A 12,444-nucleotide genomic window follows, 5' to 3' on the forward strand; every position below is an offset into this window, starting at 1 on the left:
CTCATCTGAAAGACGGCACCTCCAACACTGCAGCACTCCCTCAGTACTGCACTGCACTGAAGTGTCAGCCTGGATATGTGCTCAAGTCTCTCAAGTGGGACTTGAACCCACAATCTTGACTCAGAGGTGAGAGTGCTACCAACTGAGCCATGGCAATGTCATATAAACACATTAAACTAAATCTGAGCGATTTTCAAGATCTAGCCATATCAAATAGCAAAGCTCACATCTATAATGTTTACTTAAAATCTAAAACAAAAGATTTATTGAGAACACATTTCCAAAATTCTCACCTCAAAATAGGTGTCAATATATTCAGACACTATGTGCTCAGATTTGGGCTTGTTTTGACAGTAAACTATATACATATGCAGTCTTCTCTCCTAAGTGGTTGATGGGAGATATAGAAAAAGATGTAAGCAAAAGTATTACAATAAAAGTTCATTTTTAAAAAATAGCAAAAATTACTCTTTCCTTTGCTATTCTAATTTGAGGAAATATTTTCAATTTGCATTGCATGCTGTCATTTTGGCAGGAAATCCTGCTGGCTGGTATTATCCTGTAAGTATTCACACATTATGCTTGCCCTGTTACATATTTCAGTGTGTGAGAAACACTTAGAAGAAGGAAGCTACAATTATGCCTTGTTAAAGAAAAAATCAATGGGTAAATCTATCATAGGATATCAACAGTACACTGATCTTTATGGCCTGTTGGTTATAAGTGCTTTGCCTGTAATAATGGCCTGACTTTGTGACATCAATCTGACTGTAGTAACTTGCGCTGTATGAATATAAATGCCATCAGAATCTGGAACGTTTTGTGAAGGCTGAAATAGTTTTTTTAGCCATAGTTACTATGGCAATATCAAATCTTTGCATTTTAACTATTCCTGGTTTAAAAAGGGAAGGATGGGAAGGAGAAAAAAAGGTTTTTGCAGAAAATGCAGCTTACATGTTTGACAAAGAGGGAGGCTAACTTATCAGGATCCTCAAGGCACTTCTCCAGCTCACCAAGAAAGAAGCTAAGAATCAAAAAACAAAAGAAAAAAGAAATCAATTACACAAGATATATCTTGCTAAAACACTATTGTGCCAGTCGATGCAGGTGGGAAATGTTTGCTTGCTTTTTTAAGTGAACAGGTGGAAGCTGCTCCAATAATGCTGCACTCAACAACCATAATTTAATATTTCCAAAGCTTAATATTAATCATTTGTATTTGAAATGTAACCCTGTTGTCAAATAATTTTATTTTTCTGTGGAGATCAAGTTTCTCCAACATGTAAATTGAGCTTCTATCCATGACAATGGATCCTATCTGTAAGACAACAGAAGGCTGACCAGTTCTCAGATGAGAAAGTCCAAGAATCAAGTTTTCCTCAGCCAGCAAGGAACGAAGATGATTGGTGTCTCTTCTGCTCAGGTCTGGGTAAGAAATAAGGTGGAGAGGATGTACATTTCAGGAGAATATGGACATTCCAGGAGAATATGGATCTGTCTTGACTCCTGCAACTATCTCCCGGAAATCTCTTGTTCTTAAAGAAGGGTTTTGATAGGGTGATTGAGGAAGAACTATTTCCTTTGATTGTGGAGTCAACAATAAGAGGTCATCAATTTAAAATTGTCACGAAGAGAGTTACAAGAAATTTCTTCACACAGAGAATTGTTGGAGCAAGGAATGCTTCACCATGGGGAATTGAGGCAGAGACCAGGGGAAAGGGGATAAGTATTTGAAGCAGAGGAAGATGCAGGGCCATAGGGAGAGAGCGGGACTGTGAGATTAGTTTTGGATTGCTCCAGCAAAGAGTTGGCAAAGGCATGATAGGCCGAATGGCCCCCTTCTGAGATATAGACTTAATTTCCATAAGATCTATTAATGGGCAACCTTACCTCTTGAAGATTTAAGTCTCATGGTGGAAAGTTATTATTTATGGGTGAACCTTGTCCTTGTTAAGGACATCCACTGTGACACTCAGTGCCAAGTGATATGATTGAGTGGAATGGGTTGTGATGTTTTGCTGACATCAGTTGTCATGATATTGAGGGGCGCATTGTCATCTTGTAAAATTAGGTCCCACTTGTCAGTAGATGGACTTTAAAAAAAATTAATTCATGGGCTGTGGGCTTCGCTGGCAAGATCAGCATTTATTACCTATCCCTAATTCCCGAGAAGGTGCTGGTGAGCCGCCTTCTTGAACCGCTGTAGTCCGTATGGTAAGGGTACTTCCACAGTGCTGTTAGGTAGGGAGTTCCAGGATTTTGACCCAGCAACGATGAAGGAACGGCAATATATTTCCAAGTCAGGATGGTGTGTGACTTGGAGGGGAACGTGCAGGTGGTGGCATTCCCATGCGCCTGCTGCCCTTGTCCTTCTAGGTGGTAGAGGTCACGGGTTTGGGAGGTGCTGTTGAAGAATCCTTGGCGAGTTGCTGCAGTGCATCCTGTAGATGGAACACACTGCAGCCACGGTGCACCAGTGATGGAGGGAGTGAATGTTTAAGGTGGTGGATGGGGTGCCAATCAAGCGGGCTGCTTTGTCCTGGATGATGTCGAGCTTCTTGAGTGTTGGTGGAGCTGCACTTATCCAGGCAAGTGGAGAGTATTCCATCACACTCCTAACTTGTGCCTTGTAGATGGTGGAAAGGCTTTGGGGAGTCAGGAGGTGAGTCACTCGCCGCAGAATAACCCGGTGATGAAGTCCTCCAACAGCAGGTTTGCCAATACTTGGGTTAGCAGTGATACTGAAGGAGATGGCAGCCAGGTTTACTTCCTTTCTGGATCCTGACTGTCCTTCTTGTCTAATTTTTGGCATAATGTCTCCTTTGGCACAAAAGGATCTTTTCATGCTTTGGAAAGCAGGATGTCAAGCCACTTACGAAGTGGTGAAAACTTTCCAAAGCTTTCCAATGTGCCTTGACTTGGCTGCAAAACAGACTTTTCTTCACTGAGAGAAGAATCACTAGAAGTTTTAAGTATTGGTGAACAACAAAATCTGATATCTTGGTATATTAGCGACTGCTAATATTAGATTTGAATAGGGGTGTCCTGCAAGATTAACAAAGAGAAATCTTTCACTGGCTGGTTTGAACCATGATCTGACCTAGAAGTGTTTGACACAAATTCTTGGTGCAAAGTTAATAGAAAATATTTTTTCCCCCAACATTTTCATCCCTCACTTTGATAAGCACAAAGAAATGAAAATAAATAAGTTTACATACTCTCTGTGCCAGTCGTAGATCTGATGTATGTTACCAAACACAATCTTATCTTTTCCCTTCATGTCATCAGGGACACCGTCTTCCTTCATAACTGTTATGTAGCCCTGAAAAGAAAAACAATTGCCTGAATAAAGACTCTTTGTTCTATTAAACTTCTGCCTTGAGAAGGTGTAAGCTTGTACATTTAGTTGTCATGGAAAACAATAGTGACATTCATGATTGAATTTGTGTACAAGCAATAAAATTAATTGGTGATTTACTATTGCTGTTGTTACACTGATGGTGACAATATATTTTTGGCACTTTTCATGCAGTGGTGTAGGGATGAAGCACACAAACCTACTGCCCATAACTGGGATGAGGGCAAGCTGCAATATATTTTCTGTGATTGAAAAGAGCAGATGGTCCTGTCTGCTGTTTATTACCAGAAGCAAGTGGTCAAAATTTACAACGAAAATGAAATAGATAAGAAGCATGCTTGCACCAGATGCAGCTATACTACAGCTGGTGCAAAGCAAAGCCTCTGGGAGGTTGTATCATTTAAACTGATACATTTAAGATCAAGTTGGAATGCATCAGTAGTGTTATGCTACATGTTTGCCACCTGGATAGTTAAAAACCTCACCACAGAGCTCATGCAAAATATGTTATATAATGACAGCATCTGTTGCTTTCCAAATATGGACATCATGATTCTTTAGTTATAAAGCACAGAATAAAGACATAAAACTAGTAATTTCTTACAAATCATACAGAAACACACCTCTACCACGCATCCCAGGTCCCGTACATAATCGCGCTCAGTTTCGACCAACTCCTGCAAGACATAGCTAGAAGAAAAGACACAAGATTATGAGATGTGAGCATAAACAATAAGCTATATTTGTTAAGAAAAATGTAAAGCTGCTATCTCACAACAAATATATCAATCTATCTCATATAAATAGATCATGTGTTAGCCAGAAGCATCTAAATTTAGTTTAATGAGATTATATTTTATGAAGTTATAATATGTAGATGGTATGTAAATACTTTTAAACCCAACTAATGACACTAAATAGAGAGGCTATAAAACTAAAATAAATTAAAAACAATTAAGGAATAATTCTGTTTTACCATAAATGCTCACTGCAATAATTCCAAGTGTAGTCCATATTACTAATCATAGCTTGTCTAGTAACTACTTTAATGGTTCAATCTACAAATAAACACACAAAAAATTGCCAAATCCTCTCTGATTTAGATTATGGTCTGAAACTAATTTCCCAATTCAAGAATCAATGAAAAAATGCTTTGTCGTTAATCCATAGGTGACTTACTGGCGCCTCTTTAAGGAACTAGATTTCCTTTCTTCCATTTCATCAATGGGAGAGGAGGAGGAAGTACATAGCAGAGAGTTATCAGATGGGTTGAAAGATGGACTGCTGCTGTCTGCCTGATCAACAGAGAGGGACGTTGGACGATCCTCCAGTGCCTGCATGTTTGTTTTGGGTGGGTAGAGGGGGAAAAGTATTGAGTATTTTTAATAGCTATAACATAAGGAAATATAATTAAAGAAAAAACTTAAAAAGCTTAATCCCAAAAGTCCCTTGGATTGATGACACCATATTTATCAGGTACATTTTAAAAATATCATTCTTCGGGATGTGGGTATCGCTAGCAAGGTCGACATTTATTGTCCATCTCTAACTGCCCTTGAGAATGTGGTGGTGGGCTTTCTTCTTAAACCGCTGCAGTCTATGTGGTAAAGGTACTCCCACAATTCTGTTAGGTAGGGAATTCCAGCATTTTGACCCAGCGACATTGGGTACTGAATGGAGTGGGGGATATCACACTGGCTGCCCTTTCACGTCTAAGACCTGAGTTTGAATCCAATCCTGACCAATAAGATGAAAGTCATCTCTGTCATATCGTGTGGGCAAAGGTCCACAGTACTTGTAATATGGCAGAAATTGGTGCAAATTGGGAATCACACTCTAATAAGCCATAAGGATAACTAACATGGGAAATACCAAAATTGATGATGATACAATTGGGGTTGCTCTTCTGATGTTGGGGTTATTGCATGTTTATTGAGGCAGAATAGTGAGAGATTTACTTGCATCTGTCTGTGCTGAATCAGACAGAGGGTTTAATGCTACCATGGATGCTAAACATTGAAAAATGTTCCATTTCCCAGCATGGACAATTGCACTGTGAGGAGCACAAAAAAAACTTTAAAAAATATAAATGTAAAAAAGCAAAATTTAAGCCACATTTTGCTGGTTCTCAACTTTTCGGGACCTGTTTACATCAAGGAGTGGCATATACACTGTAGGACTGCAATATTGAGCAGTAAAGAACATTTGGAAGAGTTTGCTTGAATTTTATCTGTGGTAGTAAATGGGTAGTATCTCTTACCATTTTACTTTTCACAAGTTCTTCAATAGCACTAACAAGCTCTGCTGCGCTGGGGGTCTCTGAGCTTGTGGGGCGCACTGATAGACGAGAGGAGGTCTGAGAAAGAAGATATAGAGAATGTTCACTGACAGAAGAAGGTGACTTTTGGGAACTCCTGCATTGATAGGAGCTAAAAAATAAATAAAAAGACCATTACAAAAATACTGTATTTAATCGTTTATGAAGGGTATCCAGGCATTTCTATTAAACAATTGTTGTTTTACTTTTTTTTAAAGGGGACAAGGCTCACCATTTCTGAGGCATCCTCAAAGTACATTCGGATGTATGGATTTGTTTCCAGACCAGGACTGCAGGAATTTAGGAGATCTCTGGCCTCAAAAGCAATCTGACGTCAACTTATGTCTAGTTGTATGGAATTGCATGTAGCTGGTAGAATATTGTGGGAACCAACAGTAAGGATTTCTGGGTAGGGACACTTAGCCAATCAGAGTAAAGTATAAGTACATGGCTTTTATGTGCTTCATGTACCATTAAGTGCACAACAGACTGGATTTCCACATAATGACTTTTAATAGAAAAGGAAAGGTATTTGCGACACAGGAGGTTCATTAAGCACAACAAACAACTTCCAACATTAATTCTTTTTTTTTGAAAAAAAAAGATTGATATGATTAAGTTGAACCTTGCAACAAAGCAAGCTTCACACAAATTTCGGCCAATACGGTATAGAAACAACAAAAGCAATTTAAGAACAGAAGGGCCAAGACTGGGGAAGCATAATGATTTAAATAGAAAGATAAGGAAACTGAGAAAATACAGAGACAGAACATAAATCAACATAATGCTGTGATAAGAGTACATTTAAAAAAAAGAGAAAACAAAGCAATTAGTTATAGCATATAAGTTATCTTTTCACATAATGAACAGACTTCACATGATACGCCACTATATATTAAATATTCTTCAGTAACTACAAATTTCTGTGAAGTTCTAGGTAGACTGTAGGATAATTAGTTAGGAAATGTCTAGCACTGGAAGTCAAAACTGATTTAAACTTTAGTTTTAAATACAATGAAAATAATTTCCTCTTTCATTGTATAACATTAGTCTTAACACCTAATATTCACTATTTTTGTATGCATTGTATGGTCAGAAATTGGATAATTATGTTACTGAAGGGAAATTTATTCTGATGTAGTCAGATTTCCTTTATTTGTCTACATGGTTGAAAAAAATAAATTCAAAGTGATTTTTCTATTTGTTTTACTTATGGATTTGATTTACTTTAAATTTTATGGGGAATTAAAAATAAAGAAGAATATCTTTAAAATTAAATAGTTGAATTCGAAAGTTTGATTTTTGAAAAGACGCCCGACTGGTTTACCTCAGAAATGTTACAATTAGCCTTTTGTTCATTAAATACGTAGGATGTGATGGTGATACCTTACCTTGTCATCCTGGGAGTCAGGCTGAAGGAGACTGTGTTGCTGAATTGCCATTGGAGGGGGAAGAGGCACTGCATCTGCCCCCTCTTCACCTTCCTCTTCCCCACAGCTCTGCATTCCTGAAGAAGAGGATTTCGATAGTGTACCACTGCTGAGCCCTTCATTCCGCCCCCTCTGTGGAAAAAAAAATCAGTACCAATAAAATCCTGGGTCACCAATGCAAACCTAGTTGCTAAGTGCTACATAATGAAAGCAGTTCTGCAAAAAGACATTCAAACTACATGTGCTTAAATAGTGTGGAGCTCTGTTCTGCAGGTGCAGGCATTTTTGAATTCCATTGGAATTTTTTGTCAATTTTATTAGACCAGATCGCACTAAAAATTGCAATGACATGACATCTCTCCCATTGCTGAATACTGATGTATTTTAAAATTGATAATTTCTGGCCTAACTTTTTATATTCTGAAATGAATACAGATCATTTTGACTAATTTTTCTTCTTCAACTCTAATTTTGATGATGTGGAGATGCCGGTGATGGACTGGGGTTGACAATTGTAAACAATTTTACAACACCAAGTTATAGTCCAGCTGGACTATAACTTGGTGTTGTAAAATTGTTTCTAATTTTGATGATATTGGTAAACACATTCCCTCAGTTTAAAAATGACCATCAGGTTTGTTCGATCCTATAATCCTAGAACAGAACAGGAGGCCATTTGGCCCATCGTGCCTGTGCCGACTCTTTGAAAGAGTGATCTAATTAGTCCCATTCTCCTGCTCTTTCCCCCCCTTCAAGTATTTATCCAATTCCCTTTTGAAAGCTACTACTGATTCTGCTTCCACCACCCTTTTGGGCAGTGCATTCCAGATCATAATAACTAGCTATGTAAAAAAAATTCTCCTCATCTCATCTCTGACTCTTTTGTCAATTACCTTAAATCTGTGTCCTCTGGTTACCGACCTTTCTGCCAGTGGAAACAGTTTCTCCTTAATTACTTTATCAAAACCCTTCATGATTTTGAATGCCTCTATTAAATCCCCTCATAACCTTCTTTGCTCTAAGGAGAACAATCTCAGCTTTTCTAGTTTCTCCATGTAGCTGAAATCCCTCATCCCTGCTGCCATTCTAGTAAATCTCCTCTGCATCCTCTCCAAGGCCTTGACATCCTTCTTAAAATGTGGTACCCAGAATTGGACACAATACTCCAGCTGAGGCCCATCAATGCTCTATAAAGGTCTTGCACAACCTCCCCACTTCATGCCTCCATCTACAAAGCCAAGGATCCCATGCTCCCTCAACAGCCTTATCACCTCTGCACTTTGGACTCCTATAAGACCTGTGCTTATAATGGCGTACCTCATATTGTCCTTGAGATTTTGCCTCCCAAGCTAATGCCAGCCCTATGCTGTTTCTTATTGCTAGTCTACCTTTCCTGCTTCTTGGAAATCTGCCAGGGTTCACTCTATCCCTAAGAAAGGTGACCCCTCTAATACTTACAACTACTGCTCTATTGCCCTTATATCAATGCTTTATAAAGTTATGGAATTTGTTGTTAACTCTCAAATTAACCATCACCTTGATATACCTTTCTGGAACTCTGTTCTTGAATATTTTTGGTCATTGGACATCACCAAATCTTTTGACAGGGTCTGGCACCATGCACGTCCAAACAAGTAATCTTAAGCATTCCATCAAACCTATGTTCACGACCATTTGGTTTCCTCTCAAAACTTTAGGTTGTGGCTCATCCTTCAACTTTTTTTCCCATTAGCTCGGGGGTCTCCCAGTGCTCTGTCCTTTTAGCAACCTCCTTCATTCATCATTCAAAATAATTCATTCTTCTGCTGATGATTCCACTCTACATTCATCAACTTCCTTCAGGTTGCACAAACTCAGTGATCACAAACTCTAGTTCTTCTCGCAGGAGAATGGTTGAATCACTATACGGTGACCTCATCCAAGTTCGTCGATAGGGCAATAAAAGCCTAGTTTCTTTCAATCCTTTAAACGCTTGGCTTTTTCATGGCTCAACAGCTGACCAACAGCTATCGCCTCTTATCTTTCATGGCTCTACTGTTAGTGCTTCTTTATCTATTGACACTCTTGGTCTTTCTCCTCTGACCTCACATGGAACACCCACATCTCTTCCATTGTTAGTTATCCCCAAACGAGGCTTGGTTTCCTTTTCATTCCAAACACTCATTTTTCCCTTAACAACACATAATTGTCTATGAATTCCAAGTCTGCCCAAGACATGAATACTGCTCCTATATCTGGGAGGCTCTTTTAGCATCCTAGATAGGATACAAGAAAATGATTGTTGTCTGATAGGTAATATCTGTTATTCTTTATGTATTTTATCAATACTATTATAATTAGTGGTCCTCTGAACTTTCCTGTTTTGGTCTTTCAAAGCTGCAAAGATGCCATCCTATGCACTCTTCCTCTTCTCTGCATCCCACAACGTTTAAATTGTGGCTCATCATAGAGCCTCCTATTTCAACTCATTCTTTCCTAGGATTCTAGAACTGTAGAACTTCTTATGTCACCAGTCTTTCCTTCTTTCTACAATCCTTATGCTTTTAAATTTCAAGTTTGGCATCACCTAATTACTGCTTCACAATTTACCTAATCTAATCCTTTCAATTTTGGTGCTATCCTGAACTGTGGACCTTGGCCTTTCATTTTGGTTTCTCAACTAAAAAAAAATCTCCTTTTCTTTAATGTAATTTTCTACTATTTTGAAAGTTATTCAACAGAGTGGCATGTTTCTGTTAAAGCATCAGAGAATCGTTATCAGTGCACAAAAGTAACATCACAAAATCTCTTGGAATTTTCAAAGTCTTTCATATACTTTACCAATTCTTCAACAAAAAAAGTAAACATTAACACTCAGTGATTTATACAAATAAGCTGGAAGAGAGATAGAACTCTGGAATATGATATATCTAGATAGAGTAAAACGATGCAATTAATTTTATGATGTTTCTGTTTAACTTCTGACTAGGTGAAACCTGAATGAAATTTTTTTTTTTAGTTTTAGAAAGAAGAGTTTAATTCCTTTTTGGGCTTCGGGGTATTTAAATAATGTCTGCTTTTAGCCTGCTTAAATTGGGCAAAGTTTCAACCAGATTTTCAGGCTCTCTGTTACTCACCTCATCCACAATTTCTTCCTGGGGTGTAGCAGCACTCTCATCAGAGTCTTTATGAGCCCCAGTATCGGCACTTTTCCGGACATCCCTGCTCTTTTTATGTTTGTGAGCCAGTTTCTTCACATGGCCATCTGCTTTTCCACTGCTGAGTCGCCTTACAGGGCTGGTGAGCCACTTCCTTAGAGTGTTACCAGGACGCTTTGGGCCTGGTGAGCTTTGCGTTGTATTCACAGCATGAAGTGAGGTCACTGAGGCAGGAGGACTTGCATCATTGCTGGACACTGAAAGCGAGTCTGTAGAAGATAAGCACACACAATAAAGATAACACTGGATACAGAAGTGACAAAGTATTAGATTTATTTTGGAAAGCCATTTTCTACGAACAGAATAGAATTCTACTTTAGATTCCCTCTGCTCCACTCCTTTGTAAAGGGCGTTGGCAGGCACCCATTCCCATGCCACAGCTTGTGTCACTGTCATCTTCCACATGTATGAGTGCCATTTGGCTGACCTACTTTATAATTCCCCCTTTCCTACGGGAAACATCAAGTCTACAATCAGCACTTCCCTTTGACAGTCTAGATGTGAGTAGAAATTCACAGTATTGGATGCTAAGATGGAAGTGCTAGGGTACTATAGGGATGGACTTGGGTTGAATGGCCTTTTCTCATCCTTGTCTTTTGTTATGTTCTTGTGTGGAGCGTTGTGGTAAAAATCGGGTTAAAATATAGACAATTAGATCTAAATCTTTACATATACTTTTTGTTGAACAAAACAATTAGTTGCGAGTTTATTAAAATATCCTACATTGCATCCTTTATCTAAGTTATTGCTCACACAATAACCTAGAGATTATCACGATAGTGGCAGCAACAGCTTGTAATTTCTTGAAACATGGTGCACTTGACATTTAGAATCAGAGAATCATACAGCACAGGAGGCCGCCATTCGGCCCATCATGATTGTGTCAGCTCTTTGAAAGAGCTATCCGATTAGTCTCACTCCCCTGCTCTTTCCCCATAGCCCTGCAAATTTTTCCTTTTCAAGTATATATCCAATTCCCTTTTGAAAGATAATATTAAATCTGTTTCCACCATCCTTTTAGGCAGTGCATTCCAGATCATAACAATATGCAGCGTAAAAAAAAATTCTTCTCATCTCCCCTCTGATTCTTTTGCCAATTATTTTAAATCTGTGTCCTCTGGTTATCGACCATCCTGCCAGTGGAAACAGTTTCTCCTATTTACTCTACCAAAACCCATCATAATTTTGAACACCTCTGTTAAATCTCCCCTTAACCTTCTCTGCTCTAAGGAGAACAATCCCAGCATTTAACAGTTCCCTTTGCTTACTCTTGCTGGAAAAAACATCATATTATTCTCTCACCTGTGTGTGTATTTTTGTTCTGGACTGTCTAGGTCACCTACACCACACACAAAGCGAAGATTATTTCAACAACCGCAAGACAGAAAACCTCTGTAAACTGACACAAGCAGTCCGGCGATCAATTAGCTTTCATGTTTCTGAAACACTGAAACACAAAATAATGTATTCTGGAACATTCAAAGTTGGGAAAACAGAGGGCTCATTGCATCCTCTTTCATGAGTTCATGTATAAGTGGGTGTTTAGAACACATAAATTCTTCTCTCTCTCCTCTGTCCCTTGTAGCACAAACATAATAAAGTGAAGACGAAGACTCGTCTTCACATTGAGGACACCATCCAAAGTGTTGTGTGGCACTACCACCATGCTAAATGGGATAGATTCAGAACAGATCTAGCAGCTGAAAACTGGGCATCCATGGGGTACTGCGGGCCATCAGCAGCAGAATTGTATTCCACCACAATCTGTAACCTCATGGCCCGGCATATTCCTCACTCCACCATTACCAACAAGCCAGGGGATCAATCCTGGTTCAATGAGGAGTGTAGAAGAGCATGCCAGGAGCAGCACCAGGCGTACCTAAAAATGAGGTGCCAATCTGGCGGAAGCAACATGCTATAGACAGAGCTAAGTGATTCCACAACCAACGGATCAGATCAAAGCTCTGCAGTCCTGCCACACCCAGTCGTGAATCGTGGACGACAATTAAACAACTAACGGGAGAAGGCAGCTCAATGAACATTCCCATCCTCAATGATGGCGGAGTCCAGCACGTGAGTGCAAAAGACAAGGCTGAAGCGTTTGCAACCATCTTCAGTCAGAAGTGCTGAGTGGATGATCCA

At 39.1% G+C, this 12,444-nt stretch overlaps 1 protein-coding gene across 3 annotated transcripts in view; it reads right to left on the reverse strand.

Moving 5' to 3' along the window:
• The window catches only part of LOC137339542 (triple functional domain protein), a 522,426-nt gene that overhangs the window by 47,788 nt on the left and 462,194 nt on the right, over positions 1-12,444 (reverse strand). For all 3 annotated transcript variants that reach the window (XM_068001904.1, XM_068001903.1, XM_068001905.1), the window contains 8 exons: positions 10,222-10,511; positions 7,067-7,237; positions 5,619-5,714; positions 4,538-4,692; positions 3,982-4,048; positions 3,219-3,322; positions 955-1,024; positions 294-383 (listed from right to left, as the gene is read on the reverse strand). In XM_068001904.1, the coding sequence (XP_067858005.1) occupies positions 294-383; positions 955-1,024; positions 3,219-3,322; positions 3,982-4,048; positions 4,538-4,692; positions 5,619-5,714; positions 7,067-7,237; positions 10,222-10,511 (1,043 nt within the window). The remainder of the gene's footprint in view (positions 1-293; positions 384-954; positions 1,025-3,218; positions 3,323-3,981; positions 4,049-4,537; positions 4,693-5,618; positions 5,715-7,066; positions 7,238-10,221; positions 10,512-12,444) is intronic.

The sequence above is a fragment of the Heptranchias perlo genome, chromosome 2 (assembly GCF_035084215.1).
Source record: "Heptranchias perlo isolate sHepPer1 chromosome 2, sHepPer1.hap1, whole genome shotgun sequence".
In the NCBI taxonomy this organism is placed as follows: domain Eukaryota; kingdom Metazoa; phylum Chordata; class Chondrichthyes; order Hexanchiformes; family Hexanchidae; genus Heptranchias; species Heptranchias perlo.